General features: G+C 54.4%; 3 protein-coding genes across 14 annotated transcripts in view; all 3 read left to right on the top strand.

Annotated features, from left to right (window-relative positions):
• Positions 1 to 4,304, top strand: part of Plekha6 (pleckstrin homology domain containing A6) — a 130,648-nt gene extending 126,344 nt beyond the window's left edge. For all 7 annotated transcript variants that reach the window (XR_015444249.1, XM_004862154.4, XM_087193948.1 and 4 more), the window contains one exon: positions 499 to 4,304. Coding sequence is in view for 1 of the 7 variants with exons in the window: in XM_087193948.1 (XP_087050074.1) it covers positions 499 to 551 (53 nt within the window). In the remaining 6 variants the exon portion in view is untranslated. The remainder of the gene's footprint in view (positions 1 to 498) is intronic.
• A 3,595-nt stretch (positions 4,305 to 7,899) lies between these two features.
• Positions 7,900 to 19,924, top strand: Golt1a (golgi transport 1A). Of its 5 annotated transcripts, none has more exons than XM_021242402.2 (5): positions 7,900 to 8,056; positions 16,182 to 16,273; positions 17,200 to 17,378; positions 18,153 to 18,320; positions 18,830 to 19,924. In XM_021242402.2, the coding sequence occupies exons 1-4, from the start codon at positions 8,032 to 8,034 to the stop codon at positions 18,313 to 18,315; spliced, it is 459 nt and encodes a 152-aa protein (XP_021098061.1). In that variant the 5' UTR covers positions 7,900 to 8,031; the 3' UTR covers positions 18,316 to 18,320; positions 18,830 to 19,924. The 5 variants fall into 5 exon arrangements, with proteins under 5 accessions (XP_021098061.1, XP_021098060.1, XP_004862217.1 ...); XM_004862160.4 differs by having other exon boundaries at positions 7,901 to 8,056; positions 18,257 to 18,320; positions 18,830 to 19,174; XM_021242404.2 differs by lacking the exon at positions 18,830 to 19,924 and adding an exon at positions 17,720 to 17,790 and having other exon boundaries at positions 7,901 to 8,056; positions 18,153 to 18,234.
• Positions 19,925 to 20,113: 189 nt separating this feature from the next.
• Kiss1 (KiSS-1 metastasis suppressor) lies at positions 20,114 to 25,531 on the top strand. Of its 2 annotated transcripts, none has more exons than XM_004862162.3 (3): positions 20,114 to 20,727; positions 23,217 to 23,334; positions 25,114 to 25,531. In XM_004862162.3, exons 2-3 carry the CDS (start codon positions 23,235 to 23,237, stop codon positions 25,422 to 25,424), a joined length of 411 nt encoding a protein of 136 aa, XP_004862219.2. In that variant the 5' UTR covers positions 20,114 to 20,727; positions 23,217 to 23,234; the 3' UTR covers positions 25,425 to 25,531. The 2 variants fall into 2 exon arrangements, with proteins under 2 accessions (XP_004862219.2, XP_087050088.1); XM_087193962.1 differs by lacking the exon at positions 20,114 to 20,727 and adding an exon at positions 20,734 to 22,898.
• The last annotated feature ends 415 nt before the right edge of the window (positions 25,532 to 25,946 follow it).

The raw sequence follows: 25,946 nt of genomic DNA, 5'->3' as shown, positions 1-25,946 counted from the left end.
GCGGCATTGCTTCCCCCACCCTGGCCCCTCGCGCTCTCCCCTCCATTCGTCTGCTTGAGTCGCCAGTGTTCCTGTGCAGTGCTGGCTGCAGCCCCCTGGCGGCGCTGCTTCTTGGATGTGGCGAGGCCGACGGGCTTTACTTCTCCAGAAGCAGACGGGAGATGGCGCTGAGCCCTCGCCTGTCCACCCCTGTCCTCTGTCAGCCCACCAGCTTTCCATCTGCTGCCACACGGCAGTCCTGCCACAGACCCCTCCGAAGCCTCGGGCAGTGTCTCCGCCCCCTGAGACTCCCCTGCACCCCATCCCCAAGGCGTAGGCCTCCCACGCACAGCACAGAGCAGGGGCAGCAGGCAGGCGGGGAAGACCCCTGGCCTCTGTGTCTCAGGCCTTCTCGGACAGGCGCCCCTGCAGCTCCGAAAAGGCCTTTTCTCCCCCAGGAGCTTGGCAGGAGCCCCGGCCTTGGTGTTTCTCTTCTCACCCCGTTTCCCTTTTTTCTAGTGCAAGCCCTGGCCGAGGCCAATGCTGTGAAGCTGCACAGAGCCACGTTCTGAAGCGTCCTCTGCCCAGTGAGGTCCTGGCCACCACCCTGACCCCCGTCCTGTGCTCCCATGGGAGTGCCACAGGGAGCCAGGCTGGGGGCCAGGGCTGCTGCCAAAGGAGTGTGGGCGCCTGAAGCTGCGCTGCTCACGCTGGGGGGTGGCAGGCAGTGGGGTGGAGAGTTGGGAGGCCGTCGTCTCTGATGCCCGAGTGGCAGGAAGCCGAGGCCTGGCTCTGGCTGGCAAGGTGGTGGCCCTGCTTGAACATTCCGTGTGGAGGACCCGCCCTGGTGGGGAGCATGCCTTCAGCTTAGTGAAGTCTAGGGGTGAAGGAGAGATGGGCCCTCAATGCCAAGGACCGCACCTGCCATCACCCCCTCCCCGGCTGCCCCAGCTGTGCCCCAGGCTTTGCCACGCCTCCGCCGATGGGGCTTCTTGCGTTTTGGTGGAGACCAACCGCCCGCTTGAGCCAAAGACTAGAGGATGAGCGAGGGGGAGGGGCTCCTGGGCTCCCCCAGGGGACAGAGCGGGCTGTGGATGGAGAACAGCATGTGTGTGCCTGTCTGAGGTCAGGTTGAGAAGGGAGAGCAGAGAGCAAGGGAGAGTCCCAGGGAGTGGGGACCGGAGGGGAGTGGGAGGCGCTGGCGAGGGAGGAGGGCAGGGGAAGGGAGAGGACAGGATGGGCCTCCCCATGGGGGGCGGAGCCTAAGTCGGTGCCGAGCCGAGGGCCCACGGTCACCTCCGCGCCTCCCCCTCATCCCCCGCGCAGCCCAGCCGGGCCAGCAGAGTGCCCAGTGGCCTCACTAAGGTGCTCAGCGTGGGTGAGGGGTCAGTGGTGACAGCCTGGGATTGGGTCCTTTCCGGGTCAGGCTCTGGTGCCTGCCTCGGCCTCCCGGGTTAGAGCAGAGGGAAGGACCTGTCTCGCGTGGGGTGTGGCCAGCCTCGGGGCCTTCCCGAGCCTGTTTCCCTGATGGTGCTGCCGCCCGCCCGCTGAGAGTTTGCCCCTGGGAGAGAGAATGAGGCCTGAATCTGGGGGCCAGGGGCCAGGCCCGAGCCTTCGCCTACCCAGGGAGGCTGCTGGGAGAGACAGAAGCAGAACGCGTCCCTCCTCCACTCCACCCACTTGAGATGAATGTAGCCAGAGAGGACAGAGGAGAGGAAACTGAGGACTGCTGGCCCTGAGACTTTTTCTGCCAGCGTTGCTGCCGGAGACTTCAGCCTGACCAGCGGCGGCAGCAGCACCAAGAACAACTGCTTCCTGCCCACTGCTCCTCTCCAGTCCTTCATGGCTGGACAGCTACTGGTTCATATGCAAGTAAAGATGACAATTCATTCAACAAATGCGGATCGAGCACCTTTTATGTACCAGGCACTGTTCTAGGTGCTTAGGATATTCTCATGCTTCGGAGGAACTACAGACTGGGAGGATTCCACCTATTTTCACTTCTAGCAGGCTATTTTTGGAACATGAAAATGCCCCTGGCTACATTTCCCATCTTCACAGTTCGAGCACCCAGATCTGCTCTTTGTCCCCTACACACTGGCAGGTGGGATTAGCTCCCAGGTCACCCTCTCTCCACACCCTTCTCCTCCCACAAGAAAGGTTTTTCAGGGCCGGGATTTAGCTCAGTGGTTTCGCCGCCTGCTGTGCAAGCGCAAGGACTCAAGTTTGATCCCTGGTACCAAAAAAAAAAAGATTTTTCAGGGCCTTCCATACCTTCTCCTTTCTTTGTCTATCCCTCCTTTTTTTAAGTGGTATTTTTAGAAATATACATGTACAATACCGAGAAATAATGCCAACACCTCCGCCGCCTCTCTCCCCCCGTGGCAGAAAGCTGGCCCCCTATGTTGCTTTACACGCCTTAATATATGTTTTATGGAGATAATTCATGTTATGGATGTCTATGTAATATATTGGTTTGTTTGGACGTCAATCCTTTCCTCAGCTCCTACCTGGGCCCGTTTTCTCTCCACACCATCCTAGCATGTTGAGGCCATATCCCTTGCCTTTTTGATCCAAAGGAGGGGAGAGGAAAGACTTATTGTAAGACAGATCTACTTTATGCTTTTGTTTAAAAAGCAAACCTATTTTCAACATGTGCAATGTCTGAAGGGATCGGCGAGTGATGTGACCGGGCTGGGGTGGTGGCTTCCAGGTCCCAGCCGTGTGCCCTGCCCTCTTCCCGATGGCTTCTTGCCCTCCCACCCCATGGGCAGGGAGCGTCTCACTGGGACAGGCCTTGCCCTTGGAAGCCCTGCACCAAACATTTGGTGACACTGTCAGCTCTCGGTGGTGCTGAGAGTGTTGTCCATGTGCAAGCCCTCTTGGAGGAAATGTTTACAGTCTCATGTGCAGAAGGACACTGAGACAGGCACCTGTCCTCGTGGCTCCTGGCCACCTGCCCTTGTCTCGCTGCTGAAAAGGGCAGGATTTCACAGCAGCCCAGGCTAAACAGCAGCAGGATGTCCTTCCGCTCTCTGCTGGACCTGTGACTTGGTGCATGGCCCAGAGGAAGTGGCTTGGATCCTCTGTGCTGTCCCTGCCTCTTAACTTGAGTTCCTTGGAGTTCTCATGCTTGCATGTGGCTCCTCTCTGGTTGGGGTCACGCCTGTGTCATCTGGCTCCCTCTGGGACCTTTCTTTCTGGAGCTATTCTTAAGAGGATGGCTCCTCAGTCTGGCATCCAGACTGTGAAGTTGCCGTCTTGGTTAAGGAGGGTCCCACGGACACTGTAACGTCTCAGCTTTGCCCAAGAAACCCCAGGGCTTTGGCAGGCTGCTTGCTGGGGCACTGAGCTATGCCACCTCAGCCTCTCAAACTGCCTATTGATCACCAGAGTGAGCTGGAAGACTCTTGACTTGCAAGGATTTGGGGAGGATGGAACTCTGTCCAGGTCTGAAATCAAGACTCTTAGACTTCTGCACACAGCTCCAGGCCAGCATTTGAAGCCTGACCTCCAACTCTGGCGTTTGCTGCCACCCTGTTCCCAGCCTAGAGCAGCTTGCTGTGAATGATCAAGGCCCAGATGGAAGCCCAGGGCTAGCAGCCCTCCTGCAGAAAGCCCTGGCTACTCATCTGGGCCCTCCCCAACTAGCACATCACCTCCCTGATCAGTAACCAAGAGGCTCCAACTGAATACAGCTACCATCACTTTAGAAATGTTCCAAGGTACAAGCTGTGTGCTCTCGCTCTGCTGCCTTTGAGAGGCATGGTCTTGAGACAGGGCTGACCGAAGCAAGGTGGGATCACTTCCTTTCCCCTCTACCTGGCAGCTCTTAAAACTAAGGAAGAAAAAAAAAATATATATATATATATATACACATATATATGTATATATATGTGTATATATATATGTATATATATGTATATGTGTATATATATGTATATATATGTATATATATATACACACACACGTATCTATTTATGCACATATTGGGGCCAATTTGATTTACTAGAATTAGACAATAAACCATACAAAGAACTTTATGATCTCAGTGTCTTTCTTTAGCATAAAAGTGACCTTAGGTTAGACAAACAGAGAGCACCTCTGCTGGGACCAAGCCGCTGTAGCACCCCTTTAGCATCCGTCTAGCCAACAAGCCCCTCCCTGGGGAGGAGGGCCATCCTGACCAAGGGAGGGAGAGTTTGCTCTCTTCTTTTGGGAGCATTCTTATTCCATCTAGCTACTCAAGAATCCCTGTGAGTCCTGCATTTGTATATTGCAAGTTTGTATAAACCCAATGCTGAAAATAAAAGGAATGATTTGTACACGTGGTGTCTGTGTCGGCCTCTGGCACCCTCCTGGTCTGTGTCAGTTAGGGGGCTTGGCAGGACAGGGGAGTGGGTCGGAGGGTGCAGAGTCTGTGTACCTCTCCCTGCCTTGCCTCAGCAGCCTGGAACCCCAGGGTTCTGGGAAGAGCTTCCTGCGGTTCCTGGTTTCTCAGTGGTTTGGCCGTAATGGCTGATGGTGAATTCTGGACGCTGTTCTCATCTCTAAAGAGGTAGTAGAGTGGGTGTTCATGTTTTTCATGTGTGTTTTGGATTTTGTAGCATCAGGAGACCTGTAAACTCTGATGTCCTTAGTGAACAGGGCGAGCAGGGGCCAAATTTAGGCTCATGCACACTGTGAGGCCAGGGAGGAGTCATTTGTGGCACCCATCCGGGCAGCAGCAGCAGCGGGGGCTTGCAGAGGTGGGGACTGTGGGATCGATGGATCGCAGAAGGATCTGCCAATGGGTCCCTGGAGGCTCCAGCTCCAGCTCCTGGCCCAGATCAACCCTCTCACCCAGCCAGGCTCTTTGTAAAAGGGGGCAACAGTGAGTGATGCAAATGGAAAAGCAGCTCCCAGTCTGCCCTTTGAGGACTGGAGCTCAATCCAGTCAGCCACAGCTGAGGCTGGGCAGGCAGCCAGGGTCAGTCAGCTCCTGCTGGGGCCACATAGGAGGCCGCCCGCCTCGCCCTCTGCACCCTCCCTGCCCGCCTCCAAAACCACCAGCATGGAGCCGGGAACAGCAGTGTGGAGGGGCAAAGAGAAGGTGGCCCATTGTGCCCAGTGCCTGGCCCTGGTCCTCGCTGGCTGCATGAAGACCTGGACAAGTCACTCTGCTTCCGTCTTTGTTTGCTCATCTGTAAAAGTGAGGCTATTGGGCCGGGGATTTAGCTCAGTGGTTATGGCGCCTGCCACACAAGCGCAAGGTCCTGAGTTCGATCCTCTGTACCAAAAAAGTGAGGATATTAATCACCATCATAAGACATTTCAAGAAAACCAAATAAGAAAATGCATGATAACCATTTAAGGGGCCTCTCCAGGAGGCCAGCTGCAGACGAACCCCTTGGGCTCAGCACCAGTTTCCAGAGAAGTGGGCCTGGGGGGCCCCTTTTCAGGAGGGTCCAGTTCTCCTGAGCTCACTGTGGGTCCGTGGCTGGCTGTGGGAGTGGGGAGGGGATCCCAGCTGCTGCTTTATTCCCCTGTGGGAGCAGCTTAGAACAGGTGGAGAGTCTTGTGTGTAATATCGTGTTAACACCATGCTCTGGAGCAGTGTGAACCTTCACAGTATTATTATTGTAGCAACAGTGGCTCATTAGATGGTTAGCGTGTGCCAGGTACAACATCTCTAGGTGACAGGTAGCATTCTCATGCGAGAAACTGAGGCACAGAAAGGTAAATAGAATGGATCCGGCCTCCTGGGTGAAGCCTGAGGCGGCACTGACTTTAGAGCCCAAGCTCTCAAGCTATGGGAAGTTTCAATGGGAGTCACACTGGCCCCGAGGGAGCATTTTGGCAATCTAGGGGGAGAGAGATTATCGAGATAAGGCAAGGGAAGCTACTGGCATATTAGTGACTGCAGTGCACAGGAACATTTCCAAAACAATTGTCCCATGTCCTGTACAAGTTTACAGTATATGAACTGGGATAAAACCCACTGCCAGTATAAGGTGGTCACACTTTATACCACTACTAAAAACTTGTAGAAGCTGTTAAATTGCTTTTCAATGAGTTTCATGAATAACTCATGACAGAAATGCCTGCTGTGGAGAAGAAACTTAAAATGAAATAGAGACACTGTCTCAAAATTCCTGAATAGTGTACCCCATGTATTGGCTACACAATGTGTTATAACATTTCAACTACTACATATTTGGTAGAAAATGGTTCCAACAAGCAGTGGGGTGTCCTGAAGAAGCAAAGGGATGGACTAATCATATTTAACAGGAGAGCTAGAAAACCAAACATCCTTAAAACAAACATTTTAAGTCAACCATGGTGGAGAAAAGGAAGGAAAAAGGAAAGAGAGAAAAGAAAAGAAGGGAAGGAAGGCTGGGGGTGAAGCTAACTGAAGAAAAGTTTAGTGTGAAGGCCGTAGGTTCAATCCCCAGTACTGGAAGAGAAAGAGAAAGAAAGAAAAGCAGAGATCCATGAAACGTAAGAGATCTCATTGATCTCCTTACTAAAAGCTTTCAGAAATTACTTCATATTCTTGCCGTCGTCTATAGTGTTTGAAGTTTTGCAGCCCAAGGGTGAACATCTATGTTGTAGCAGTTCCGTGTGGAACTGTCCGGGCAGCCGTCTGTTGTTTTCCTCCACTTTCCCAGGGCCCACACGCAATTGCTCTGCCCGCCTTCATCTTTCCCCGTGCTCTTCCCAGTCGCCCTCTGCTCCCCATACACCTTTGGAAAATGTCATGGCCAAGGCCTCTCAGCCTTGGAGACAGGACCAAGACCTGTGTGTCTGTACTGTGTCATCACAGTCCCCGCTCAATGTCACAGCATAGGCAAATATTCTGACAATGCACAGGCGCAGGTCGGTGCCAACCTTGGACCTCCTTGTCCCCCTCTACCTGACTGCACGTACACCGCCCCCCACTTCCGTTAAGGTGACTTCCCTCTTAGGTCCAAGCACGTCCTGTCTGACATCACCTGCCTACCCTTAGTTTCTATTCTAGTGAGCTAGTGTTCATCCCTTATTTTGTTTTCTTGTGTGCATGTGGTTTTTGCGTTTGCATGGAATGGCTCTTGTTTTCTATTTCTCAAGCTCAGTTACGATATATAGGTGCACACCGTCTGCCTGTCTCACATACGTCTTCAGGTAAGCCTCCGCTGAACATTTATATATTGAGAAGCGTTATGTTTCTTTATAAATTCTTCTTGTGTTACTCTTTAGTGGAGTTAGCTTTATTATAGCTTTTGAATGATGTACGATCTGGGTCATATGATCAGTGCGCTTCATTTCTGGATGAAAAGCATATTTCAAAGGGGAGGCCGGCTGTAATGGTGTTGCGAGCCGCTGCTCTGCAAGGGAGAAAAGGTCCTGAGGAAGGCTGTGCCCTCCCCTCTGCAGGCTCGGAGGAGGAAGGATGCGCCCCTGCCTACGCACCTGGCAGGTGGACTGGAACTCAGCCTCATGAATTGTTTAGCCTCCCCCGCCCCCCGCCGCCGCGGCCCAGATGCAGGGCTTTGTCTTCTGTAGTTCAACCTCAAGGTTCAAAGCTGGAGGAAAGGTTGAATCCCTTGAAGTCTAACTCCCCTGTGGCACCAGATCTGGCTCTCCCATTAGGCCTGCAACAGGTTTTACTCAGCTGCTTGTTGCCCCCTCGCGTTGGTCATGTGTATTACACAAAGCAAAAAAGAAAAAGCTTTCCAGATGAATTTAATACGTTTGCAAAGAGACATACAGATTCCAGCTCTTCCCGCATATTCTACCAAACCAAGCAAGGAGTCCTTCCTTCCATATACGATCCAAGTTTTGTAGAGGAGGCAGGAGCGGAATGCGGAAGGGGGTGTAGAAAGGGTCTGGTGACCGTGCGGGGAGCCTGCGTCTTTAAGCAGCCCCGCTGTGGTCAGTGTTAGGGTGGGGGTTAATGATTTACCAGCGCCTCCCTTCTCCATTGCCAAGGGTCAGCTTTCCTGCTCCCCGGGAGCATGCACAGGCTCGGTGGTGCTCCGGGCCCTCACCTCCTGCCAGCCGAGCCGGAAGGCCCCCCTGGCGGACCGCAGCATGATCTCCATCAGCGAGGGCCAGAGTGAGCAGAGGGCTGGGGGCCCGGGCTGGGCTGGGGTCTGGGCGGTGAGGGTGCAGGTGCGCCCCTCCCGGCCCTCGTCTCTGCGGAACCTACACTGTGACCTCTGGAGCCACTGAGGGCTGCTGTGTTGGCATCCGAGGCAGCAGGGCCGGCGGATGTGGCCCCGCCCTGTCAGGGGTGAGGGCTGCAGGTGCCCGGGTAGCCGAGGCTGGGGCTTGGGGGCCCCTCGGTCCAGGGTCCTCAGAGCTGGGGGTGCACAGGTGGGCTCAGGAGGCTCTGCCTGTTCGGTATCTTCCCCCACAAACCTTGAAGCCCTGAGTTTCTTCTTAACAGAAACTGAACTCCACTCCTCTGCCCACACCCCATCCTCACTCGGAAGAGGGGAGCAGGAGGGATCCTCAGGGGGCGTAGACCCCACGCAGAGGGAGACCAGCTCTGTGGGCTTCAGTGAGTGCGAGAGCGAAAGCCCGAGTCCCCTCCTCACCCGCTCCCTGAACACAGTCCCTGCCAGGTCCCCAGCACTGCCAGGCGTGCACACATTGCCAAAGAGGCAGACGGGTGCCCGGCTGGCCTAGACTGGGAGGGGGCTGACCAGCTAATGAAGAAGTAAATGTGTAGCATGTCCAGTGGAGCCCTCCAGACGAGAACAAAACGATAAGGAGGCTAGAGTTTGAAGCAGGAGGGGTTGCTATCTTATAGGAAGTGTCGAGGGGAGGCTTTGCTGAGAGGTGCTCCCCCCCCCACTTTATTGGTACACTTTAGGTATACAATACAGTTACATTCATCATTGGGATCTTGTACCGTTACATGAGTCTCTTGGTTCTTATTTTTTTTCCCTTTCCCCTGCCCTCCCTTCACCCCCTCCACCCTTCCCTATTTGCAAAGACCTTGTTTCCATTTCTTTCCTCTTCTCATATTTTTTCCTTTACCTTTTTTCCCTTCCCCTACCCCTCCCAATTCCCCTGCTCTTTTAGACCTTTTCTTCCTGTTACACAATATCAGCTATACATTTTTTAAATTACAATATTAAGATCTAGGAGACATTACCACAGATTTTACAGAATTTAAAAGGATATAGAAAGCATATTACAAAAATCGTTTTTGAAATAAATTTGACAACTTCTAAGAAGTAACTTGGAAGACAAATTAATGAGACTAACTCTGGAGGAGATATAAAATTTGAATAGCACCTGTTAAAGAAAGTATATTCCTGGGCCGGGGATTTAGCTCAGTGGTTTCGCCACCTGCAGCGCAAGCACAAGGACCCCAGTTCGATCCCCAGTACCAAAGAAAAAGAAAGTATATTCCTAGCTTGAAAACCTACCTGTATGACAACAGCAGGCTCATAAACATTTTAACATAAATTATATCAAACAATTAAAGCAGAAAAAAGAAGGAACACTTCTCCCCTCATTTTAGGAACTCAACATTGTGCTAATCCTAAAACTGGATAAAGATAATAGAAGAAAAAAGTATGAACATAGAAATTTGTTTAACAAAAACTATTGGAAGTCAGATCTGGCAGGATGTAGAAAGTGGTTTTGTTATAGGGATGGCAGTGTTGGTTCAGCATTGGAAGATCCACCCCCAAAAGTCATCATTTAAACAGAGGAAAGGAAAAAGCCATATGATCCTGTCACTAGTTGGAGAAAAAGTATTGGACTAAATTCCACAGCTGTTCATGGTAAAAGCTGTCAGGAGACTAGAAGTAGAACAGAACCTTGAGAAGTGCTCTTTTACACAGAGACTATAGGAAATGAGGCAAAGCCTTGCAGCCCTCTGAAGGGACCTGTTCCCAGAAGAGACAGCCTGTGCAAAGGCCCTGAGGCAGTAGCATGCCTGGTGTGTTTGGAGAACAACAAGGAGGGCGGTGTGGATGGAGCAACATTAGCAAAAGGGAGACTCTGGAAGGGCTCAGGGAGGCTGAGGAGGGGCTGGAGAATAGGTCATGGTGAGGACCTTGTTCTACGTGATGGGAAACCACCTTGCTCTCCCTGATGGGAGTGATAGGAGATGCAGACACAGGCATAGGTAGACATCTGGATAGATTAGATGATACAGATAGAGATGAGAGGAGCATAGAAGGGTGAGTGCAGCAACAGGAAGATGCTGCTCCGTGGTGAGAGAAGGCGGAGGAGCCCGGTGTCTGCAGTGGGGAGGTGCATGTCCGAGCCAGCTCTGTGGGAGGAATTTGCCGGCGGACTGGATTCAGGGCCTGGGGGAAGAAGAGTCAGGAATGCCTCCAGTGCCTTTGGCCTGGCGCTGGCAGGTTGAGGAGGGAGCCCTGGGGGGTGTGGTGGGCACTGTGCCCTTGACATCCGGTGCGATGTGGGGCAGGCACCTGGCATCCGAGCCTGGAGCTCCGCAGGGAGAGCTGGCTGCAGAGAGAGGCTGGGCAGCTGCCAGCATATCCGTGGTCGCCAAGGTCTCCAGCAGCATCTCCGCCTCCCCGAGACTGACCTTCTGGGGCAGGATAATCCTACTGCGGACCTGTAAGCCGTGGTGTGCCTGAAAGGCTCTGTTTCATTCAGCCCTGCTGGGAAGCTGCTACTCACGGTGTGTTTTTCGAGACCCTTGAGCAACGTGTGGAGGAGCACGAGGAGGGTGGCAGGAGACTCAGTGGGGCTGCTGCAGGGGTCCAGGAAAGAGATGGAGGTGGCTGGAAGCTGAGTGGTAAGAGAGAGACAGATGGCTTTCAGGATACATTTGGGAAGCAGCAGCAAAAAAGCTTTGCTTCGAAGCCGGGTGTTGCAGTGCAAGCCTATAATTCCAGTAGTCTGGGAGGCTGAGGCAGGAGGATTGCAAGTTTGAGCCCAGCCTTGAGAATTTAGTGACTTAGTGAGACTCTGTCTCAAGATAAAAAATGAAAAGGGCTGGCGATGTAGCTCAGTGTGCCGGCCTGGGGGTTGATGCCCATCCAGCAACCAATCAGTCCATCAATCAGCTGCATATTGAACTGGGAGGTGGCAGGTGTGGCTCTCTGCTTCTGCCTGGGGCCGCCGGGTGAGCCTCACAGGGGGAACCCGGGGAGGCGGAGCTGAAGGAGGAATTTAACCTCTCAGTTTGGGGCCTGTGGAGTGCAAGTGCCTGGGAAAACACCACGCCAATATGCCCAAGAGCAGCACGAAGTGAATTTCAGGGCTCAGGAGAGGCTTAGGCTAGAAGGATAAAGGCCGGTGTTGCTGCTGCACACACGCGATAGTTAAGGACAGAGGAACACGGAGAGAACAAAATGAGAAGCCAAGACAGCTCGGGCCCAAGCCCTGAGCGACTCAGACCCCAGCGGGAGAGAAGGAGGAGCTGGCAAAGGTGCCAGAAAGAATGGAAGGACTGAGGAAGAACACCAGAGTGCGGTGTCGCAGAAGCCCAGAGAGGGAACAGTTCAGCCACACAGTGGCCAGCTGCCGACCATGGGATGCAGGTCTCTGAGAGTCAAGGTGAGCGCGCCTCCTGCGGATGTGGACGAGACTGTCGGCACTTTCCAGAGCCAGCAAGCCGTTTCCAACCCTGCTTCCGCTCACTGCTGGCTGTGTCCCCGTGGGCAGGCAGTGGAGCTGCTCACGGTTTCAGTTTGGTCTGAAATGGGCTGAGCAGTGATCTGCCCAAGGGCTATGGTTGGGCCTGGGCCGGGGGAGCAGCAGCTGCAATCACAGCTGTGAGAGGAGCCTGCTCCTGAGCTCGTCCCTGCCCCATCCTCCAGAACAATTCAGCCCGAAGGCCCTGCCAGGAACACAAAGGGGGTGCCCCACAGGGGTGCAGAGGCCTGCAGGTGAGAACAGCGTTCGTGCTCACGCGGGGCCTGTACAGGGGTCACAGCCAAGACTGGCTGGGGGAAGGAGAGGCGCTCCGTGGTGCAGGGACCCCGGGCCACCTCATAGCAACGGGTCCAGCTGGAGTCATGTGTCACCTCCCAGAGCACAAAGAGAAGCCGACGTCATCGCTGGAAGCTATTTCTGCCTACGATGTGTAGTCATGAAGAAACATCAGACCAACCCAAAGGGAAGGGCGGGTGGCTCCAAAATGGGCGGCCTGAAGCTTCGAAAGGGTCAAGATCATGGCAAGAAGACATGGAGGGACCGCCCCAGATGTAAGGGACTACATAAGCCTGGCGCGGGGGCGCACACCTGTGATCCCAGCACTCTGGGAGGCTGAGGCAGAAGAATCACAAATTTGAGCCCAGCCTGGGCAACTTAGCAATTTAGTGACTGTTGTAGTCAAGGGTTGCAAGGGGTTAGATTTAATATGGGACACATAATTTATAGGATTATTTTATAATACTCGCCCAAAAAGTCAAATGCAGGGGCCAGGGATTTAGCTCAGTGGTTCTGGCACCTGCCTCGCAAGCACAAGGTCCTAAGTTCGATCCCTGGTACCAAAAAAAAAAAAAAAATGTCAAATGCAGAGGGGTGCAAGAGATCTGTCCACACACTAGAGACCTGAAGAATCCAGCGGAGGGCCTGGATCCCACGGCAATGTCCTGCACAACTCCAGCTGAAGGCCTAGAGCCCAAGGCAATGTTCTCCATGAGTCCAGCCAGAAGCCTAGAGCCCACGGTAATGTCTCATGCAAGTCCACATGGAGGATCTGCCCCAGCAAGGCCAAAGGCCAGTGCTGGGAGCCAGAAAACCTGGGCCAGTGAGGTGAAGGACCTGTGTCACCAGGCTGAGGGACCTGCACTGGAGCCAGGAAAGGATGCTCATGAAGATCGGGGCTCCCCTGACAAGAACAGCAGCCATCCCCAGAAACAGTGAGGCTCCGAGCTCCTCCTTTGAGAACAGCCAAGTTTGCATCAGGAAAACCAGCCGCAGCAAGCTTCTTCTAGAAAATCAACAGCCCACGATCTTCCTCTACAGTTCTCCTCTTATGCCATTGGCAACAGTCCCCAGGTGAGTCTTCCACACCCAACCATGCTCAGTTCAGCTGGGCATCCCAAGTTGACCATTAGTTCATCCACCACAGTGACACTTTGGCTCAAAACAAAAGGGGATGTAGCTCAGGGATAGCTGGGGAGCTGTGAATGGGGTCAAAGTCTAGATAATAGGACTGGATCGTGAAAATTTCCCAGCTTTGGTGGCTGTATCGTGGCTGTCTAGGAAAATAAAGCAAAGTAACAAAGCATTCAGGAAGGGATGTTATACTGGACAGTAAGCACTCTCAAATGGGTCATGAAAAAGGTTCTTTGTTCTGTACTTGCAACTTTTCTGAACGTTTGATTGTCAGAAAGAGAAAGAGGGGAACGTGAAGGATTCCTGGTACCAGCTTTGGCCAGAGAGCCATTCAGCCAGTTCTAGAAGCTCTGTGGGCTCTGGGCGGCGAGGGACAGCCTTGGACGCTTCCAGCAGGGGGAGCGCTTCCCCAGACGCCAAGCCCCGGTCACCGGCAGCCACACCTCCCGCCAAAAGTGAGCCCCGTAAGACTGGCGTTTGACTGCCCTATGAATGGAGTGATGTGTCAGTCTGTAATTTGAATGACAGCTCTCGAGTCCATATTTTTAATGATTCTTTTACAGAAGCCCTTTGACCTTATTTCTTCCTACACTGGAACTGAATTTAATCCTTTCAAAATCTTTGTGGCAACAGATTATAAAGAATTAGGACAATTGTGTTGTCTTCTTTCAGTTGTAAGTATAACTTAGCCAGCAAACCTAGTCTTAATTTGTTTTTACTGTCCTGCCTTTAAACGACCAGAATAATTTTCTCCCTCACTTTTAACAACCACCTTTAAAACATGGTAATAATACCAGTGTCATAGGGGTTGTGGGATTAATCCCAAGATGTTAGTTAATGAATATTATTTATTTTCAACAAGGGTGTCAAGGCCGTTCATTGGGGGAAGGAATGTGGTGTGAACCATTGCCCAAAAGCTGGATATCCACATACACCGGAATGAAGCTGAGCCGTTACCTAAACCATTTCCAAAAGACAACTCAAAATGGATCAAAAGCCGAAGAGGTAAAACTATAAAATTCTTAGAAAAAAAACACAGGGAAAAGCTTCATGACACTGGATTTAGCAATGATTTCTTGGCTATGACACCAAAAGCACAGGCAACAAAAGGAAAAAATAGATCAAATGACAGTACATGAAAATTAAAGACTTCTGTGCATCAAAGGATGCCATGAACAGGGTGAAAAGCCAACTTGCAGAACGTGAGAAGATATTTTCAGATCATACACCCGTTAATATCCAGGATGTATAAAGAACTCATATAGGGCCAGGGATTTAGCTCAGTGGTTTTGATGCCTGCTGCGCAAGCGCAAGGACCCGAGTTCAATCCCTGGTACCAAAAAAAAAAAAAAAAACAAACCTCATATAACTCAACAACAAGAAAAAGAGTAACCCAATTAAAACACAGGCCCAGGACTGGAATAGACACTTCTCTACAGAAGACACACAACAGCCAATAAGCACACGAGGAGCTGTTCAACACCACTGAGCATGAGGGAGATGCCAGGCAAAACTGCACAGTACCATTGCTCGTCCATTAGCATGGCTGCTATAAAAAATAACAGTAAAAGGGCTGGGGATTTAGCCCTGTGGTTCTGGCACCTGCCTCACAAGCGCAAGGACCTGAGTTCGATCCTCGGTACCAAAAAAACAAAAACAAAAACAAACAAACAAAAATAATAGTAAAAACCATGTTAGGGATGTGAAGGAATTGGACCCTGTGTGCACTGCTAATGGGAATATAAAAGAATATAGCAACTTTGAAAAAAAGTAGAGCAGTTTTTTAAAAAAAATTACAGACTCAAACAGTATATGAACCTGTAGTTCATTCTGAATATGTACCAAAAAGATTAGAAAGCAGGGTGTTCAAGAGATTTTTTTTTTACTCCCACATTCATTGCAGGCATTATTCATAATAGCCAAAAGCTGGAAGTAACTCACATGTCCAACAGCAGATGAATGGATCAACAAAATGTGTCTATATTCAACGGAATAGTATTTGGCCCTAAAAAAGATAAGAACGTCTTGCCATGTGCTACAACATAAAAGAGTCTTGAGAACATTATAACAATGAGGAAAGCCAGGCACAAAAGAATAAGTATTGTGCGATTCCACTTGTACATGATGTCTAGCGTTGTCAAATTCATAGAGACAAAAAGAATGGTGGCTGTAGGAGGCTGAGGGAAAGAAGCATGGGGTTAATAAGTTTAGTGGGCACAAAGAATGCTGGACATGGACGGTGGATGTCTGCCCAGCTCCATGAGCATACGTATCTGATTCCATGTAACTGTCCCTTTAAATCTGCGTAAGATGGTACATTGCAGGTTGCGTGCATTTTCCCACGGTTCAAAATTTAAATTTTAAAATGAAACACAGTGAACCGTCCTTCACTGGCTGTCCTAGGGACAGAGGTGAGTAGAATTCACAATTCTGTGTGACAGAGACAAAAGGTCCCTCATAGCCTCACTGCAAGGCAATGACTGAAGAAGGTCTGGAATGTCTACGTGCACCCGAGATCCAGCAAGGCGGCCCCAGGCCTGCACTCCTGCTGCTCGCTGGCTCTAGCAGCCTCCAGCAGCTTCTGAGGGAGCCCTGGGACAGCCACTGGCCGGGAGAGCACTGTTGGTGGTGTCCACCCTCCCCTGAGCTGGAGAAGAGCCTAGAGCTGTGTGGGCAGCTGCAGGAGGGGACAGGGTAGCAGGATCCCAGCGGGCAGGTGGGCGCACTCCGGACCCAGACTTTTTGCCCCAGGCTCTGGGAGGGGTCAGAAGCTGTGAGCTGGACACAGGGGTGTTTGCGGAGAGAGGAAGGTGGTTCCAAGGGCCAGCAGGGCACTTCGGTGGCTCTTGGGCTGGTGGCAGTGACTCAGTGGCACATTCTCCCCTGTGCGGATGGCCCCAGTGCGTCTGAGGTGCAGGCCCAGGGACAGAGCAGGCGGATGGGCCCCAACCCTGAAAGTGACCCGGGCAGTGCAGCGTTTGAAGACAGCAGGAAGCTCAAAGTACAAGTGGCGAGGGTGGGCAGCACTGCTCCCCGAGGGTTGCTGTGAGGACCGAGCCCATCCCCACCCTCGGTCCCCTGAGAGCACAGATGCTGAGCACACCTGTCCCGTGGCACTGGGAGGTCTCAGGCCAGAGCCTCCCGAACCCCACCCCCCACTGCCTCCTTGCCCATTGCAGAGATTGGCGTAGGCATCACCGGCTTCGGCGTCTTCTTCATCCTCTTTGGGACACTCCTGTACTTTGATTCCGTGCTCCTGGCTTTCGGAAACGTGAGTCCCCCAGCCCCAGGCACCTCTCCTGTCCCACCTTCTCAAGGTGTCTACTGCCAGGAGGGGGAGCCCCAAGTTCGTCCACCTCCTGTCCATCCAGGGGTCAGATACCAGGAAGCCTGGGCAGAGGAGATGGGGTTGGACAGCAGAGCCTGCCGGGCTCAGAGAACCTGAGGACCCAGATTCTTAGGCCAAGCTCTGGCTGCGGCCCTGGGAGTTCCATGATGAATCAGTCCCCCATCCCCGCCACTGGAAATCCAGTGTCCAGGGTCAGGGAAATGGCATGTGCCTGCATGGTGGGGAGGCCGGTGGGGAAGGATAAGGCCCCAACAAGATCAGCGCAGTCACTGAACCAAGGCCTTAGAGGAAGGAGGAGAGGGAGGGACTGGGGACGGAAGGAGACGAGGCGTTGCCGGTGGACAGGGATGGGGTGGAGCGCAGGGGTCACCCTGGGAGACAGCTGGGGGTTAAAGTGGACGGGACCACGCGGTCCGAAGGGTTCCTGGGGAGCCACGTGAAGCGGCGGCAGGCCGTAGACTGGAGGGCCTGGTGTGTGACTCCGCGGCTGTGGAGCTCATGGCTCCCTAACCTGTTTAGGCCTCAGGCTCCCCCTCGGTAAACAAAGAGGACCCCACTGTCCACCCCAGGCCCCAGAGACCCGATGAGAACGGAAGGCTCATAGGAGGAAGCTGTAGAGTCCGAGGAATCGGGTGGGAAACTGGACTTCAGAGTTCTCCCTGTCCACCGGTGCCGCTGGGCAGTACTGGCCCTAACCGGCTAGAAAGGCTCAAGGCCCCAGGACTCTGCGCTCTGCTGGCCGTGCAGCCCTGGGAGGCGGCAGGCCTGGCCCCTCCTGGGCTCCAGCCTGAGCCCTGGCTCCGGGGCCCATTTCCCTCAGCCCCACTCCTCCTTCCCCCTCCACGCAGCTGCTGTTCCTGACCGGCCTCTCCTTCATCATCGGCCTGAGGAGGACGTTCTCCTTCTTCTTCCAGCGGCACAAGCTCAAGGCCACCAGTTTCTTCCTGGGGGGCGTGGCTCTTGTGCTCCTCCGCTGGCCCTTCCTGGGCATGCTCCTAGAGACCTACGGGTTCTTCAGTCTCTTCAAGTGAGTCTGACCCTCCGGACACCTCAGGACAGGGGCCCAAGGACACGGGCTCTGCCAGAATGCAAGTTTCTGTGCATGTGGTGCTGGGATGGATCCTACAGCCTCGCTCATGCTAAGCCATGGCTCTACCACCGAGCCATGTCCCAGACTCCTCTCCTCTTCTCTCCTCTCTCTCTCTCTCCCTCTCTCTCTGAGGCAGGGTCTCACAAAGTCACTAAGTTGTCCAGGTTGGCTTTGAACTTGCAATCTTCCTGCCTCAGCCCACCAAGTAGCTGGGTTTACAGGTGTGAGCCGCGGCACCTGGCTCAGAATTTAAACTTCTCATCTCTCCTCATGTCCAGGACACTCGGCCTCCTCCGCACTCCAGCCAGGTCACACAGATGTCCCCTGTCAGGCCTCTCCTGGGTGTTAGGTGAGAGTGAGACACTAAGGCAGACAGAGGTGGCTCCCGGCAAGGGGGATGCCAGGGCATGTGGTAGTGCCAATGTGGGCATGGCCTCCAGCAACCGTCCACGCCCAGAGCCCAGCAGATCTGGAGCAGCCCATTTAAGGAGAGGATGAAGAGAAAGAATCACAGAGTAGCAGTCATACAAATAAACACTGCTTGAGGACTGCTGTGTGCCAGGGCCAATGATACAGTTACTAATATTATTTTCCACATTTATAGCTGGAAACAGTTGGAGAAGCGAAGGGATTTGCTGGGAAGTAGTAAGGCCAAGACTGAGCACAGGGCGCCTGGCCAGAGACTTCCTTCTTAACCCCTGTCCTCTGCAGCCGGTTAAATGGGGGTGCAGAGCCACGCCTGCCCCAGGGCCAGATTCCGAGCTGCTCCTGGATGGACCTCGGCCGCCATATCCTCCTCTCCCCTCTGCTCCTAGGGGTTTCTTCCCTGTGGCCTCTGGCTTCTTGGGCAATGCCTTCAACATCCCCTTCCTGAGTGCGGTGAGTAGGTCCCGGGGGTGGGGGTGGCACCCTGGGTGCAGCAGCCCCTCCCCTGTCTCCCCCCACTCCCCTGCCCCTGGTTCACTGCTTCGTCCTCTTCCTCTCCCTGCTCCTTCCCCTTGGACAAGAGCAGAGGAGGTGGGGGCCCGCAGGTGTGTCTACGGTGAGGGTGTGGAGGGGCAGCCAGAGGGTGGAGGCTGGGAGACTCCAGGTGACCAACCGGAAAGGGCCTGACTCCTGGGGAGCTGGCTAAGTCCCGGAGAGGGCGGTGACGGCAGGATGCCCGGCTCCTGGGCATGCCCACCCCTTCTTGAAGCTCCCTGAAGACTGTCTGAGGTGCCCAGGGAGGCTCTGAAGTGGGACCGCCATGCAGCTGCCAGCTGGGCACTCCCACAGCCCGGCCTCCTGGGCGCACGCGGCTCGGGCTCTCAAGGCCAGCTTCCTAATAGCCCGCATGTTGCGTCTGCTCCCCAGCCTTTGTCTGGAGTAATGATTCTTGGCTCCCACAGCTGTTCCGGAGGTTTCAAGGCACTAGCTCAATGGTCTGAACCACAGAGATGAGCTCCTTGAACTTGAATGTTGATTAAGTGGCTGGAAGGGAACCGGAGGCCACCGCCATGGGCCCCCCACCCAGCACTGACTCAGTCCCTGTCATACCTCCGCCTCCCCAAGTCCCGAAGGAACAAGAATGGAGCTGCGTGACCTCAAACCTCCAAGTCAGCGCAAGAGGCTCCCAGGACGGCTGGGAGCAGAAATCGCAGCCCCACAGGGACCTGGCTGGGTCTGGCGGCACATTCCCCCCACCCCTGTATTTATGGAGGGAAAGTGAAGATTAAATCCCCGAGCTGCGAGAGTGTTCAGCCTCGAAGTCAGTGTCTCCAGCCCAGAAAGTCCATACCAGGCTTCTGGGGGTAGCCTAGGGCCCATGCACCCCCATTCTGTGTACCAGGTGATGGCATCAGGGTCTGCTTGCTCACCTCTCTAGCATTTTTTGTTTCAGTACCAGGGATCAAACTCAGGAGCTTCCGCCTGCCAGGCAGGCATGGTGCCACTGAGCTAAATCCCTGGCCCACCTCTCTATCATTTTTAGCCTGGTGTTTAATAATCCCAGGCAGTAACACAGCATGTTGGTCAGCAGTAAGCATTCAGCAGGCAATGGGCACTAATCCAGTGCTGCCAGGAAGCGCGGCTCAATCAGGAAGGGGTCGCTCTGCACCGTGCACCCCAATCAGGAACAGCTCAGGCTGAGGCCGCTTCCTGTCTGAGGGCAGAGACTTTGTCCCTGCCTTCCAACAGCCCAGTCTGACAGAGGTCAAAGTCACCTGCAAGGCAGTGTTTAGCGAGTAGCCACTGTGTGTACCTGGCACTAGAGCCAGTGTCCAGGACACAAGGGGCAGGCCTGTCCCTACCGGCACAGATAATTACAACGTGGTTCGAGGAGGGGCAGACAGGGGATCTCTTTGGATGTGCCACCACCTGGAAGTGACTTACCCACATTCCAGCACATCCCAAGCGATGCAGTACATCCTCCTTTCAGAGCCAACATTTATTCTCACCCCTGTCCCCCACCCCGGTACTGGGAATTAAACCCAGGGACACACTAACACTGAGCTACATCCGATGGTTTTTATTTACTTGTATTGGAGACAGGATCTCACTAAGTTGCTCAAGTTGGCCTTGAACTTGCAATGCCCCTGCCTCAGCCTCTGGAGCAGCTGGGATCACAGGTGTGCGTCACCTTGCTCAGCTATTCTCCTTTCTCATAGCCGGCTGCTTACCTCACCGGCTTGCCTATCTGACCATGTCATGTCACATTCGTCTCAAATCCCTGTGCCAAGTAGGCACTCAGAAACTGAGGAAAGAAGGGAGAGAACAAGCAGAGAATCCCTCCCACCCTTCTACTCCTCAGAGCCCTGGGGTCAGGGCCAAACCGACCTGGCTCCCTTGGGGCTGGCAGTGTGTGGGCTTCGAGGAGGCCCTGGGTCAGACTGCGCCCTCCCTGTCCTCGGGTGTCACCTTCACTTCACTGTGCCTGCTGCTCTGCTGCGGAGGGAGCGAGGCACTTCACACAGGCTCCAGCCCCCACGTCCTCATTGTTGAGGCAGAATGGGTCTCCTGGGGTGGGACAGGGCGCAGGAGGGTGAGAGAACTAGTGAGGACACAAGGCTGCCTGGGAGGCCCTTTGAGTGGGAGAAGAGAGCCAGAGGGTGCTGAGCTCTCTGAAGAGGGCCTGGGAGGAGGGAGAGTGGGCTTGTGCCTGGAGACGTCACCGGGCTTGATAAAAGAGGACGGGATCGGGAAGCTGTGAGCGTGAGCCCAGGAGCCCAGCTCTCTCCCGAGGGTGCTCACCTGCCCCGGCACCTCCTGCTCTCCTCCAGGACCCTGCAGAGCTCACACCTGGGCCGAGGTAGGTGCACAGCGCATCCCCGTCCTGCCCTAGCAGGGTGTTGAGGGGAGAGGGAACTCATGCCAAGACTGACACATTCAGGTAGGCGAAAGGCCAGGGACCCCATTATCCTGGGTCGGCTGGGTGGATACACTGACTTGCATTTTGTTCATGAAGCCAGGACCCCAGGGGTCCCAAAGGCTTTGTTTTTGCCGTGGGTAGGTGTGGGGTGTTGAGTACAGTGAAGAAATGCCGTGTGGCTGGGATCTAAGGCCGCAGAAGCTTTGGGGGAGGTAGGGAACCCTCCAGGGCCCATGGGTTCAATGGGGCTCCGTTGGGTAGACTCCCAAATACAAACCCAACTACCTACACACTCCGCCAGCCCCTGCTAAGAACCCGGGCCAGCCCAGGAAGGAAGCCAGCCCATTTCAAAGCTTCCCAACCATGCCTGGAGGTGGAGTCGATGGTCCACAGCAGCCCAGGGCTCTTTCCCAAACAATTCAATCTCCTGCAGCTATTCCGGCCCGGTGTGGAGGAGGCGTGGATGAGACAGTGAACAGAGCTGGGGAGTTGTGTGTGTGTGGTGTGTGTGTGTGCAGTGCCGGAGTGCTGTATGTAGCGTGTGTTTGTGTGTACGTGTGTTGGGGGCAGGCAGAGCCCCATGGTGTGATGCAGGGCGGAGTCACCACAGAGACCCGAAAGTGGGGCCCCCTCCCGGTCCCCACACCCCACCCTGCTCTACACCTCGAGGCCAGGGCCCCATCTGCAGTGCTCACCCACACCTGCCTGCCTTCCTGTGTGCCTCTGAGCCCAGAGGCAGTGCTGTGCAGCTCTCTCCCTCCAGCAGAGCCCTGCCCTCTGGTCCTGCACACCAGCCCCTGCCCACTACCCCAGGGCCCAGACAGCCACCTACCGGGTGCCTTCTGCAGGGTCCCTCTCTGGCTGACTGGGGCTCCTGAGGCACCCCTGCCACACCCAGGGCCTGGCTTCCCCGGTTCCTGTGGCCTCTGCGTCCTCACATATGTCCAGAGTGTTATTTTGAAATGGTCCGCTTGAGAGTCCATTTCTCACACTAGACTTGGGGTCTTGGGAGGGGAAGAACCCTGTGGGGGCTCACCTGTGCGCCCCTGCACCTGGCCTGGTCGCAGCCCCTGGGTGGTGCTCAAGGGATGACTTCCAAGCCCAGCTGGACCCACGCTCTGAAACGCTTTCTTTCCACTGTCCTCCTAGGAGATGACGCCTGCCCCTGCTCCTGCACTGCCCAGGCTAGGGAGGTGCAGAGAGCTGTGGTTCTGAGGGCCAGAGTCAAAGTCTGTGAGGATGAGCACTCCGAGCGGGCAGCCGCGGCCAGTCTGATTCCTTTCCTTGTTTTACAGACTGACCACTGGGTCCGGGAGACGGGGGTGACTTGCTCATGTCTCACGAGAATGAGGGCAGAGCTAAGGCCAGATTCGAGATCGGATCCCCTGTCAGGATTTGCACCCTGCACACCACGCCTGGGTCCTTCGCTGGGGGAAGACAGAGAGGGGCAGAGGCAGAGGGACGGAGGGGCTTAGAAGCTCTAGGCTTAAATCCAACCACAGAAGCACTTTGTCTTTTCTCGTGTTTTCTGGACAATCCAAAGTGCCTGATGACTGTTTCCAAGAGGAATTGAACTTGGGAGCTGGTGAAGTGGGGTGTGGAGAAGAAAACAGGTGACCGGGATGGGCAAAGGGGCAGATGAGGGTCAGGACACAGCTCCTACCTCAGCAGTCAAAATGACGAGGCCAATTCAATTCCCACCTCTCTGAGCCCACAGAGAATAGACTGGAGACAATTGACCTGATAAAGCACGGAAAGGTTTTTCTCTTCCCTGAATTATAGGCAATAAGGCAATTTAATGATGGTCTTCAAGGCTGTGAAGGGCTCAGAGAAAAAGCAAGATGATTGCCTCTTTCTTTTTCTAGAAAAGATAAAGGATTGGGTTTCTATTACAGCAGGAGGGAACAGGGCCAGATCTGGGAAGGGACTTTCTAATGGGCACAGCAGGAGCCAGGATCTGTGCAGGCCCAGCCAGGAGAGAAGTGCACGGTCCCAGGCCCCAGAGGGAAGGCCTGAACCTCAGAGTCTCAGCGACCAGAAGTCCTGACCCTGTGCACCCCAGTTTACCCCTACAAACTGCATCTCACTCCTCTTGTCTCCAGCCTTCAAACGTGAGATTCAGAATCCTGACATGTTTCCAACCTGAGCATCCTGTTCCTTCTCCGGATCGGATCCTCTCTTCCTTCCTGACCTTCCTGTTCTCACCTCCAGAGGGGTCTCACCTCCCATGAATTCAGAGTTGATGACCCTGGGCAAGTGGTGTTAATCACACTCCCCACTTCTAATTTTTGGGGTCCACCCCTCCCCTGGGAGCCTCCAAGGATAGGGGCCTTCTCTCTTCCCGGGCTCGGCCTCCTGCCCCTGGCCCAGACGCCGTGCCTGATCTCATCCCTGTTCCTTTTCTCTGTCTTGGCCTTGGGCATACCTAGGACCTGCCTCCTTCCAGGATGAACTCACTGGTTTCCTGGCTCCTGCTCTTCCTCTGCATCACCGCCTTGGGAGAACCCCTGGCAAAGGTGGCACCTGTGGAGAACCCTAGGCCCACAGGTATGGATCATGGAGGGGGCAGGTGGGTTGTTGTGAAATTGCCCCTAGCCTGCAGGGGGGAGCTGAACACTGCCCAGGACTGATGTGAGGGCATCTTGTGGAGAGGTCTTGTGACCTCTGCTAGCTAGGGACCAGTTACCATGCCCTTGGGCATCAGGGGCTCACCCAGCGCAGTTGCCTGCCATGCACCAAACTCCTTCTTGGTTCTCTCTCATGTTCTCTGCTCTACACCAACCACTCCTCTGTGCAGATGTCAGGAGGAAGGAAATACACAGGTTTCTTTCATCAGTGACTCGGGATCCTTTATAAGGGACTCGAATAAAGAACCTAAACACATGACAGAGTCTTAATCTCTGCCAACCTCACGAGTTCACTGGAGAAACTGAGGCCCGAAGAGTCTGTAGAGAGGCTTCTCCAAAGTCAGCCAGATGCTGCAGGAGCCCAGCAGGTGCCAGAGCACACCCCGGAGCATGTCTGCTGAGAGGGGAGAACTGCAGCTGTACTGGTCCCTAGGTTTGGAGTGTGGACCGAACGCTTCTTGGTTGTCAGCACTCTGTGCAGACTAGAACCTGTCATTTAGCCTTCCTGGACCTCCATGCCTAACGTGGAACTTGGGGCATGCTCTGCCCATTTGATGTCATTGTCTATGCCCACACAGACATCTCAAAACAAATAGAATATGGTCCCAGGTGTCTCCCACCAGGAATGTCATCTTTCCTGGGGAAGGGAGGCTGCTTCTGGTAACAACGTCACCACTGCTCATGCCCACTGGGCTGATGCCCTCTGTGGCAAAAGGCTCTGGTCAAGGCCACACAGTAGCCGGGGCAGCGGTCCTACTGCTGGCTTAGCGTGTGTAGCTGGGAGTCTCCTGCCTGGGAGTCTCGCAGGGCCCTGGGCGAGGTGGGAGGGGCCTCTGAGACAGATTATTAACTCTGGACACTGAAACCTCCAACATACACATTAAATCCAGCACACGCCCACTCGCATCCACTAATCTCTTGCCACAACTGGCTGGATTTATTGTCTACTCTGAGCTAGTTGCCCTCTTTTACTGCCAACAAGTATAGTGAATTTAATGAGCCTCCATGAGAAGTGCCTTCCAAATTAGCCTCGCTAACCCTCTTCTTGAAGTGGAGACATTATACCTGAGCTGGAGGAGGTGAGCCAGTTAAGGTGACCTAGATAATTTCTGGTCTTCACTGAGTCCCGGTGTAGTTTATTGGGGGGTTACAATTATTGTTATCAGGCAGCGAGATTGGGCTGCAGGTGTGCGGGGGTCCAGTGGCCTGGCTCCACTTTCTTGATTTCTGTTACTACAAGTTTGTCATTAGCTTTTATAAATCTAACGAGCATTTACTGAGGCCTTACTGTGTGCAAGGCACTATTTCAGGCATTCGGGGAGATAGAGATGGAGGAACAAGGGCCCCAGGGGCTCCCAGTCCAATTGGGAGCCAGGTCCAGAAACTCACAGGCCGGCCAGAGAAGGGGGCGCCCGGAAAGGGACGGCGCTGAGTGCCCCAGACACTTTGGGCTTCTTGACTCCCAAACTTCGTACTATCTGCTTCCTAAAAGTAATTTTAAAGCTATTTAGGACAACTCGGGCAAACTTGCAGAATCAAAATCACGTTCGGGTGGGAGGGGCCGATGACCTAGGACTGCCCTGCTGCTCCGCCCGCTTAACGCCGAGCTTTCTTCTAGCCGGCAGGGGCCGCGGCTAGGAAGCTAGGCGAAGGGGAGGTTTCCTGCCCCCACCACACCTCCCTGTGCTCTGTGTCCTAGGCCTGCGGCTGGGACCCCTGGCCCTCCTGACCCCCTGGGGGCAGGGCCTGCAGTGCGCGGAGAGGAAGCCCGCAGCCGGGCCGCGCCCTCGGGGGGCCTCGCTGTGCCCGCCGCCCGGCGAGAGCTCCGCGGAGCCCGCGCGGCCCGGCCTGTGCGCCCGGCGCAGCCGCCTGATCCCCGCGCCGCGGGGCGCCGTGCTGGTGCAGCGGGAGAAGGACCTGTCCGCCTACAACTGGAACTCCTTCGGCCTGCGCTACGGCAAGCGGCGGGCAGCGCCGGGCAGCCACGGGGGCGGGGGCGCGCAGCGCTGAGCGCACAGGTGCTGGTGCAGGCCTTGAACTACAATCAGGCCCTGCGCCAGCTTGGGGCGGGCCTGGAGCTTCTGGCTTGAGGCAATAAAAGAAATGCTGCCGACCCAGCAAGTGTGATTTCTGAGTCTTTGCGAGCAGTGCCCTTGGGGCTGCTTTTTCTCTCTTCAGTGAGATCTTTCGCTGGAGCTAGGGTGCCGCTGGGGCCCCCAAGGTCAGTACTTCTCCAGTGCCTGTGGAGAACCAGGTTGTTACCCAGTCTGTTGTAGCTCAGTACTTAAAAAGATTTTTTAATGCATCACTGAAAACCTGAACTACTTCAAAACAACCAAAGCGAAGCCCAGATTGGCTGCTGCTTGGATGCTTCAGCAAGCTCTAATTTCTATAAAATGTTCCGAAGCCATCCTCTGAATTTCTAGACTTGCCTCTCTGCAGATGGGTGGGTAACATTTTGTAGAAGGGCACGGGCCAAGCCCCTAGCCTTTGAGTGGGGCCTTGGGTAGGAGGCAGACCAGTTAAGCAGCT

Source organism: Heterocephalus glaber, unplaced genomic scaffold, assembly GCF_053883595.1.
Source record: "Heterocephalus glaber isolate CG9 unplaced genomic scaffold, H.glaber_assembly_v1.0 deba00001600, whole genome shotgun sequence".
In the NCBI taxonomy this organism is placed as follows: Eukaryota; Metazoa; Chordata; class Mammalia; order Rodentia; family Bathyergidae; genus Heterocephalus; species Heterocephalus glaber.
This window is presented reverse-complemented; position numbering and strand designations above follow the sequence as displayed.

Coding starts and splice junctions, on each gene's coding strand:
- Golt1a (XM_021242401.2), top strand. CDS start 8,032: ATGATCTCCATCAGCGAGGGCCAGA. Junction 8,057..16,181: donor CTCCATCAGCGAGGGCCAGA/GTGAGCAGAGGG, acceptor TGCCCATTGCAG/AGATTGGCGTAGGCATCACC. Junction 17,379..17,719: donor GGGTTCTTCAGTCTCTTCAA/GTGAGTCTGACC, acceptor CCTCATGTCCAG/GACACTCGGCCTCCTCCGCA.
- Kiss1 (XM_087193962.1), top strand. CDS start 22,722: ATGGGCACAGCAGGAGCCAGGATCTGTGCAGGCCCAGCCAGGAGAGAA. Junction 22,899..23,216: donor CTTGTCTCCAGCCTTCAAAC/GTGAGATTCAGA, acceptor GGGCATACCTAG/GACCTGCCTCCTTCCAGGAT. Junction 23,335..25,113: donor GGAGAACCCTAGGCCCACAG/GTATGGATCATG, acceptor TCTGTGTCCTAG/GCCTGCGGCTGGGACCCCTG.